Source organism: Haliotis rubra, unplaced genomic scaffold (genome assembly GCF_003918875.1).
Source record: "Haliotis rubra isolate DU_JTF1 unplaced genomic scaffold, ASM391887v1 Scf187, whole genome shotgun sequence".
Lineage (NCBI taxonomy): Eukaryota > Metazoa > Mollusca > Gastropoda > Lepetellida > Haliotidae > Haliotis > Haliotis rubra.
Genome location: NW_025765858.1, coordinates 310,770 through 320,995, shown reverse-complemented (window position 1 = coordinate 320,995; position 10,226 = coordinate 310,770). Strand labels below are relative to the sequence as shown.

General features: G+C 43.0%; 2 protein-coding genes across 2 annotated transcripts in view; one reads left to right on the top strand and one right to left on the bottom strand.

Annotated features, from left to right (window-relative positions):
• Nucleotides 1–300: 300 nt before the first annotated feature.
• Nucleotides 301–5,402, bottom strand: LOC124274030. Its single transcript, XM_046709360.1, is given in 5 exon segments — nt 301–634; nt 2,575–2,705; nt 3,032–3,146; nt 3,148–3,163; nt 4,856–5,402. Coding segments are annotated over 5 exon segments (993 nt in total). The 5' UTR covers nt 5,353–5,402; the 3' UTR covers nt 301–400.
• A 3,618-nt stretch (nt 5,403–9,020) lies between these two features.
• Nucleotides 9,021–10,226, top strand: part of LOC124274026 — a 41,464-nt gene continuing 40,258 nt past the window's right edge. The window contains exon 1 of the mRNA XM_046709356.1: nt 9,021–9,149. The gene's annotated coding sequence lies outside the window, so the exon portion shown is untranslated. The remainder of the gene's footprint in view (nt 9,150–10,226) is intronic.

The following is a 10,226-nucleotide window of genomic DNA, read 5'->3' as shown; positions in this document are numbered from 1 at the left end:
TTAATCTAACCTTATCCACTTGATACCTGAGTAACCATAAACATGTTTTTTATGGCACCAATCAACCATTTTGCAAATCATGGAACGAGTCATTGACAAGTACACAACACCTGTCAGTAACAGGTGTGGGATCTACAAGATGCAATGACACACTGAAACTTGGGATCCATGCTTACAATAAGCTGAGATATTTAAACCAAATTAGACCTCACATCAAAGTTTTCTGTTGAATCAATGGTCTGATCCTTAGCAAAGTGTGAATAGTATATATGATATGCAACAAAATACCAACAATACGTATAAAAAAAAACACATTTAATCATTTTTATCATTCACATACATTTGTCAAAGTTCTGAAATCACAGCTCACAGTCACAATATTAATTTTGAAAACGACCAATCAGGAAACGAGCACAATATTCCGTCTTGTGATCGAAGCGACCATCATACCATAGTAACTGGGGTGGTGGTTGACGAGGAGATCCGGTTGCCATGACGACAGGCCCCCTGCAGAGAATACCCCGTGCATCATGACGAGGCCTGTGTATCCACATGAGAGGGCTCTGTCAACAAGCTGCGAGGCAGTGACCAGTAAGGCGTGCTCGTCCAGTGACCCTGCCCACTCGCCTACAGCCTGAAACCACAAAACGAATTGAACATTCTTTTTAACTGGGTGAGGTGAAATTGGGTTTAACGTCGTGCTTGAGAATATTTCGCTCATATGACGACGTGCATGCGTGTGTATGTGTATGTGCGGCTGCCTGTACTAGCCCAGAGTTAAGCTGGTTTTATAGTGCTTTTTAACTGGTTGGTCCAGGGTGAGTGAGTGGGAAAGTTTAGTTTTACGCCACTTATAACAACATTCCAGCAATATCACGGCGGGGGACACCAGAAATGGGCTTCACACATTTCATCCACGTGCGGAATCGAGCCTGGGTCTTCGGCGTGACGAGAGAACGTTTTAACCACTAGGCTACCCCACCGCCCCAGTTGGTTCAGAAGCATGCTCATTATGCATATTTGGTTGAGTTGACGGGTGGGGGTGCGGGTGGGGGTGGGGGTTACACACTTCAATTCCACTCGTTTTCACGAGTGTGTTGTTGGCTATTTAATAAACTGTCAGGACAAAACAGGTGTTGCCCTACTTCCCCCCCACCCTTCTTGATCCGCCTATGCTATTACAAATCAGCAAGGTGAAATTGAGAACGTTTTCAGTTGCCATCGTCATATCAAACCGGTCGGGGTCCAAGCATCAGCGCTGGATAACGTTCAAAGGGAGATAATTGGAAAAGATTACACCTACTTCAGCCGTGGCCTTGCATGAACATTCCTAATTTACTGGATTGTCTGGTCCAGACAAATGTTGTTTACTGCAGACCGCCGCCATATAGCTGAAATGTTGCTGAATGCGGCGTTACAAAACCAACCAACCCGATCCATCCCGCACCACGCTGCCAAGGCTATTAAAGTGATCTGGCTCAAATACTGGACAGTGTACCAAACTCGGTCAAGGACGTACTTTTGTTTGTTGTTTACACCACCGGATAAGTCCGGCTATACGGCCTGTGAATATCTGAGGGGGTAGTCCGCGCAACTGGTCAATGTCATCGACCCTGACCACTGTTCCTGACCATGGAGCCTTACCACCGACCGGTTTGTCCACTTGTACGACCAACACAATCGGCAAGGTATCAATTCTCACACAAAATCCCAACGGGAGCCCACTGATGTATTTCCTACAGGCATCGTCTTAGAAAATCTGAATCTGAATAATGCTACTAGATTTTTCTCTTTCTTTGTTATCTCCTGTTCTCCCTGGGGGTGGGGGTGGGGGGGTAGCCTAATGTCTAAAACGTCCACTCGTCACGCCGAAGACCCGGGTTCTATTGCCCACGTGGGTACAATGTGTCAAGCCCATTTCTGGTGTCCCCCGCCGTGATGTTGCTGGAATATTGCCAAAAGCGGCGTAAAACCATACTCACTCACTAAAGTTTCGTTATCTGTCTGATTTCAGCGACCATGTCCTGAAGTTACAGCCTCGTTTCCATCCAGATTTGTGTATTGGTGGATCACAAAGTAATGAACAGGAGCAGTAGCTTAACGGTTCTACTGGTCCAGTTTTAGGGACGAGACATGGTATTTTGTTCACGATTTTCAAAGCAGGCAGCTGTAATTTGATATCCCGTAGTCCCTCACTCATTCACTCGTGCCCGCCCTGAATTTTCATTCCGACGTAAAAGGAAATGTAAAGAATTTCATATCTCATGTTTTTCCCCTGCCACAGTGAAAAAACTATTGGAAGAACAAATAGTCTTAACAATGCACACTCATAAAAACAGGCCAGCTTGATCTTTCATCATTTTCATTCATCAAAAAGAAATAAATTGAGAAGCAAAACAACTCGATCGACATCGTAAATTAATTTAAAGACTATTACCAAGTGACATAAATTAATATATATTTTATAAATTAAGTTACATAACTGCTGAAAAACGTTATTTTATATCTGTAAATGGTTTTGCCCGTCCCCTATTTTCCTGGGGTAGAAATACAAAACAATAGCGATGGTCTTACCAGATCAAAGGGCTCCGACGTGTTGGAGTAACCGTATGGTCCATCTGCCAGGTGCGTGTGCGCTAGATCAGCGCTGATGATCATCACTACTCGTTCTGATAACCCTTCCAGGTAGGTATAGAGGTCAGATCCTGCTCAGAGCATGGCACAAATATGTACAAAACATCAAACAACAATCGAAACATTTATATTTTCTTTTAAAGAAAACATACACCATGGGCTTCACACGTTGTACCCATATGGAGATTCAAACCGGGCATTCAGCGTGACGAGCGAACGCTGTAACCACTGGGCTTCCCCACACCGTGTCATGTTTTAGGGGATCATGATAACCTGCCGGATTCACCGCCACCTGGACTCTCAAATTTATACTGCAATATTACTTCGGTTTTAATATTTTGTGAGAAGTTGTGAAAAGCCTTCTCCTTGTGAATTTTAGAGTACGTTTAAGTCAAACCTAGTTTAAGGAGTTCGGGGATCATGGCAACCTGTTCGGTGTAGCGGCGACTTGGCTGTGACAGAATGACCACACGGGTTCTGGACAGTCCGGGGCCACCCACGAAGTGCAGGGGGGATCACCTCGCCCCATCTGAAACATATTCGACATAAACAATAATTTCCACCGTGTAAAACCTCTCTGCAAATATACGTAGAGAAATAAATAAAGGAACGCAGGACGTGGGGGCGCGGTGGGCGAGCTGGCTAAGGTGCCAGGCTAGTGATCCAGCGAGGTTGAGGTGTCGGGATCGAGGCCACTTGTGACCGGGTGTAAAAACCTTGGAGTCAACTTTGTGTGGACACTCTTTCAGTTTTGTCACAACCCCTGTGCACTTAAAAGAACCCACGAATCGGTTGGCATATGACCAGATGGTGGCCACATGAATACGTGCAATTACCTAGTTGCGGGTATGTGGTACAGCAACGTGCAGTGAACTTGGACAAAGTACCGTGACTATGTGTCCCAGTCCACCCAGCTGTGAATAGGTAGCTCGTTAGGATGAGAAAGCGACAATAACTCAATGCGCCTAGTGGCTGCAAGAGTTGTATATTCCCCCAGGGAGTTGAAATTGATAATACCATGTGCCGTTAAGACTGACATCCAATGATCGAGGGAATAAATACCAGCGCCTTGAGCAACCACTAGTTGCCTGGATATGTGCGCCATATAAATATCCTATAATAATACAATTCAAGTGTTCCTTTAATGTTTTCTAGTTTTCATCACTAGGTTTGAATATCGATGTGGTGATGAAAACTGGAACATAATAAAGTGACACTTGAATTTTCCTGCGTTCCTTTATTTGTTTTATACGTATATAACTGTAAACTAATAGCATTCACTCACAAATGATTACCTCACTCACTCATCAGTGTGCGGATGTGCATTTATTCTCCTGGTCCTTTCACCATGATTTCTAACAATAAACATCTACTTCAAGTTCAACGCCATCATTAATGGGTCGTTATCTTCGATAGTCATCTATCGATAAGTTCCAGATATGAGGAATCAATCATATACACAGTAAAAGGATATTGCGATATATACCCTATCAGTGACAATATAGACATTGACGCCAGGTTTTTGTTACAAGCCCCTGTGGAAATAATCGGACAGAAGACTCGTCTCGGGTGTTATATGCCAAGCTTCTCATGAAACACATTTCTGTAAATTGCAAAGTTCGCCATGAGCTCATTATTTACTATATTGTCAAAAGATAGTAAATCAAGATACGGTAACAATCGAGACTAACAAAGTACTCTCTAATTCCAAAGGTCAGTCAGTACGTACGCAGTGACATAAGGGAGTGATGGAAGCGCTAATAAAATGCTGACGAAAGATGATGTTGGCATATGCCTCAGTGGCTTCTTTTAATAATATAACATTTTTCTATTTCGTTCTATTTCGTTTAACATCAAATGCAATGATAAAACAGAAAACACACACACAAAAAAAAGAATTTTATAAAATATAAATACATAAAAACGAAACAAAAAGAGATTAATGGAGATGTGTGGAAGGCATTACTGACATGCTTTTTGAGAGAAGCGTTATACAAAAGACAGTCCATAAATACATATAGGGGGTGGTGGGGTTTACGTAGACAATTGCTTAAAAAAATACAGAGAAGTAAAATCGGACTAAAACAACACTCATGTAATGCTGCTTACAAAATCGATCACATGATTGTCTGGTCCAGACTCAATGTTTTTTCAGGGCACCGATATATACCTGGACTAATTTCACCACGGCGTTTAACAACAAACTAATTAAACAGTTTACCTGAGAGGAAAGGGTTCGCTGCTCTGTCCAGGTGGTCCGTAGCCCGATATCCCCGACACATTTCTGTCGTATCCAAACTTCCCGACAAGACGCTGAGACACATTGACGTCCAGCCCCACCGACACATTGTAACAACATGGGGGGCACTGACAGTTGTCGGTATCAGCCCCTCCTTGCGCCTCGGGGTTTAAATAAAATCCAAAATTTCTCAAATCTGAGATCCCGTGAGGCGTACTCAAGAATATGAGATCTGGCGCTATCTCGTCTATCTGCTGGCCGACAGCGACACATGCCTTGTGCAGCTCCCATGCCTCCGCTCTCGAAGTTGTGTTCGTTGTGTTGAAGTGGGTAGGGTCAAGAGCGATTCCTCCATGTGGCATAACATACCCTGCAAGGAGCTTGCATGTTACTTCGAAACCTCCACCCGTGACAGTAACAAGAATCGTCAACAAATTGAGATATTTGCTGTAATGAATTCTCGGTCTCGTGTCCCTCATTGTTGTCTAAGGATAGTTATTTAGAGTTACCTCCCTTCGATCGGTATGTTATAAAGTTGATCGCAGGAACGAATTACAGCATTCGTCACCACTCGTCCCTTTGCTCGGTATTCGGCTTCTCCCGGAATAACGTAACACGAGTGGGTCACCAATGGAATTACAGTTGCATTGTACACGATTAAGCGTTCGTTTCGTTATATTTTCTCATTTAACTGTCAGACTGTGTATATTACATATATTGTGATTTTTTTTTTCTGTTCGCTCTTTTTGCTTAGGCGGATCCTGAGGGTGGTATGACGCGGTCGGGGATCGAACCCGCGACCTTCCGCTCTCCGGGCTGACGCTCTAACCACTACACCACGGAGGTGGTTATAACAAGTTGATAGTTGTGTACTTGATAACTATCAACTTGATATCTTGATACCCTAATTAGACTGGTCTTCACCAACCCATGCTCAGGTGATTTGTCTGGCTGACTTTCTTATGCATCTCATCCCATTTGCATTCGCTGGATGCTCATGAGTTCAATCACTGGATTGACTGGATTATTTACAAACCGAAACTAGCTTGATAGTGTAATACTCTTACATAACGAGATGTTTGGGTCTCGGTAATTCATTTTTGTGGTTGTCAGTTTGACACGAGATTCGACTGTATGTATGAACTCTGTAGTTACACAAGAACTTTGAATGACTTGCAACAGTGATGCCAAACTTGGGTTGTTCATGATCATGAGTGAGTGAGTGAGTTTAGTTTTAGGATGTCAGTTTCACCACGAAGTGTCAGCTTTATGTGTGAGGGTGAGTGAGTGTGTATAGTTCTACAGATGTGTCACACATATTTTTAACTTATAAAGTTATAAACTAATACCTGGGATGCAAGTTATGTAGATGACCTTCAAGGAGGCGTGTATGCTATAACTCCACTTTGAAAAGTATTCCAGCAATATCACGGCAGGGACACCAGTGGGCTTAGCACACTGTAGCCATGTGTGGAATCATACCCGAGGCTTCGGCTACCTTAATGCCCCTCATGGCCACGACAGTACATAAACCAATCACATCCACTCCTGTAGCTAGTTGTCAACACATGCTCTCCATCATCACGTTCACAACCCTTTATCTTGTAGCGTATCAGTCAGACTTTCTATAGGCACTGTATTTCCCTTACCGAGGAGTTGGCCGGGTAGCCTAGTGGGTGAAGCGTTCGTTCTACACGCCGAATGCCCGGGTTCGATTCTCAACAATTTGTGCAGCCCTTTTCAGGTGTTCCTCTCGGTGATACACGTCACCAACTTTGTCCAAATGGAACTAAATGATTATCACCATTTGTTTTCCATACCATACCCTTATCGGGACACCTTCGTCGGAACGAGGCCACTAGAAAACCTCCTTTATCACTAAATACCCAGAGCCTTTAAAATTGAGTAGGTTTTAAAACTAATCTTTTGTGACGTTGCTACTGGACTGAATATCTTTGGCTAGAAATGCCCAAGTGGCGATCCTATGACTTATTACATTCATTCATAATAATAGTTCTTATCACTAAGTATTTCTTTTCAAATGTTGGGTAGCCTAGTTCGTTCGTCATACCGAAGGCCAGGGTTCGATTCCACACATAGGCACAATGTGTGAATCGAACCCGGGGCTTCGGCTACAATGTGAGAAGCATATTTTCTTAGAGGCGACTAACGGGATCGGGTGGTCAGGCTCGCTGACTTGGTTGACACGTGTCATGGTATACCCAATTGCGTAGATCGATGCTCATGCAGTTTTTGATCACTTGATTATTTAAAGACCGCCGCCAAATAGATGGAATATTGCTGAGTGCGGCGTAAAAATACACTCACTCACTCACTCCTGTATAACGTCGGGATTTTCTCCTGGGAATTCCTCAAGCTGACAAAATATAGCTGTACAATGTTGATTTCTTATACAGCAAACCACGGTTATATCGAACTCAATGGGACCACCAGTACTAGTTCAGCATACCCGTAGTTCGTTATATCATTTTGAGTAAAATATATAGCAAGAGCCCCAGACAAAAACACATGAAACAGTTCGTTATACACACCAGTTTGTTATAACCGTATTCGTTACAAAGGTAGTCTAGGGGGCGGTGGGGTGGCTAGAGGTTAAAACGTTCGCTCGTCACGCCGAAGACTCGGGTTCGATTCCCCACATGGGTCCAATGTGTGAAGCCCATTTCTGGTGTCCCCAGCCGTGATTGCTGGAAAATTGTTAAAAGCGTCGTAAAACCAAATACACTCACTCACTACAGACGTAATTCACTGTACCCTGTGCTTAACAAATTCATTCAAGATCAATCAAAGGTTATATTAGAATTGCACCAGGAAGTTAAAAATACAAGGTGCTGGCCTGATCTGTAATCTATAAAGAAATAAACCAGGATGGCCAACTATAACACTGTTGTCTGACCATAAGGAGCGATTCTGGTTTACATAAAGAATTCTCAAAGATAAGATTGCGGAACAGGTGTTATGGACAGAAAAGCGTAGTATGGTTTGCGACATTTAACAGATAAACTGAGTAGAATTACACCTGTTGTTTATCTGAAATATATTCATGATATCTTAAATCCAGTTGTGCAAAAATCTTTATCCAGATACAAAATATCACTTGTGTCTTAATTACTGTTACTTTCCACACATTAACTGCAATTTAGTTGTTTTTAGTACTTCACGGTTGTTCTGTTGTAAGAGTGAGTGAGTTTGGTTTTACGCCGCTTTTAGCAATATTCCAGCAATATCACGGCGGGGGACACCACAAATGGACCTCACATATTGTACCCATGTGGGGAATCGAACCCGTGTCTTCTGTAGTGAGAAGCCATCCCACCAATTTGAAAAGACTTGTTTTTAGTTTCGTGCCAACAAGAACTGTCGCATTATGTATGTTTTTTCTATTTGTCGAACAAATATAAATGTCAGAAATAGATTGGACAAGGGTTGCCACTCTGATAAGTCTGCGTGGAAGTCACAATGACAAATGTGTCGTTTGGGGCAACTATTGCGTGATTTACAACACATTGTCCTGCTCCCCTTTCACGGAAAAAAACTGTGCCTAAACGAGTTAAAGGAAAACTTGTCTTATCTCGATTGAGTGTCCGATTAACATCCGAGCACTACCTGAACCCACGATCTCAATTGGTGGCACCACACCCCTCCCCCAGAAAACTGTTCCGTGAAGGAATTATAACGATTACGGGTTTTCTTCAGTAACCCATGCTTGTCGTAAGAGGCGACTAACGGGATCATGTGGTCAAACTCGCTGACTTGGTTGACACATGTCATCGTATCCCAGTTTCGTAGATCGATGCTCATGCTGTTGATCGTTGCATTGCCTGGTCCAGACTCGATTATTTACAGACCGCCGCTATGTAGCTGGAATGCTGCGTTAAACAAAAACCATTAATGGAATTATGATGATTATCACTATTATTATCTTAAATGTATCTTGCGCATTTGAAAAAAATATGACAACGCATAAGTATAAATATGCGGAGTCCTTCCGCATTGACAATGACGTTGCTCATATATCACTGCGTATATTTACAACACAGTCATTGTAGCGGTCCCTCCTGCAGTAATGGCACCGTATTACACGTACAAAGGCAGCAAGGAGCCGTATTCAAGTCACACGGTGCACACGCGATAAGGAAACTAGAACGGGTTTTCCCTGTCGGGTGACGGCACATACATGCGCAGTAGATCGTCAAGTTGCCCGGATGTAATTCGAGAGGTCTCATAATTTGGAGTTTGCCTGGACTGACAGAAGGTGGGTGTAGCTTGTGTAAAGTGTAGTGTGAGCGAGTACTTCTTTATTATACTGATTTAGTGGATATGTTCCACAACTTTGAATTTTCGTTTGTTTACATAGGTGATTCTGTTACCCTGGTATGTATGTACCTGACGTTGATTTTATCAAACTTGATTAGTTCACAAACCAGAGAGAGAGAGAGAGTGAGAGAGAGAGAGAGAGAGAGAGAGAGAGAGAGAGAGAGAGAGAGAGAGAGAGAGAGAGAGAGAGAGAGAGAGAGAGAGAGAGAGAGAGAGAGAGAGAGAGAGAGAGAGAGACACCGGCGACCTCCTTGTTGCATTGTCATTCATGGGTTCTGTCGTTCCGTCGCATAACAAAATTTAATTGTCATGTGTCACGCAGAAATACGTGTATATCATGTTCGGAAGACGGAAACCCCAAACATTTATGTCATATGTAATCATCAACAGACGTGTCACATGACTAAGGTATATCTGACCAGGGAGAATAGAAGACGCTGTAGATGATCCCTGATCTGACGTCCAAGGGGCGGTGGGGTAGCCCAGAGGTTAAAGCGTCCGCTCGTCACGCCGACGGCCCGTCTTCGTTCCCCAAATGGCTACAATGTGTGAAGCCCATTTCTGTGATATTGCTGGAATATTGCTAAAATCGGCGTAGAACTGTCAGACAGAAATAATAAGCTAACGAACTTCACACATCAGGTTATATTTTTATGTCTTCACACATCGTATTTGTTTATTCCGTATAAAGGCCAGTCTTCTTTTAGTTTACACGAGTATCGGACAATGGTCATTTCAGACGCGTGTACGTTTCGAAATCTTTGGAGTATTCTCATTCTTTTTTAGTTCACTAGGTTCAGAGCACCTATGCCACTTGCTTATCAATAAACAGATAACAATACGTGTCCCATTTTGAGTACATATGCTTATTCACAAAAGATGGTGAGGTGAGGTGAAATTGGATTTAACGTCGTGCTTGAGAATATTTCGCTCATATGACGACGTGCATGCATGTGTATGTGTATGTGCGACTGCTTGTACTAGCCCAGACTGAAGCTGGTTTTATAGTGCTAGC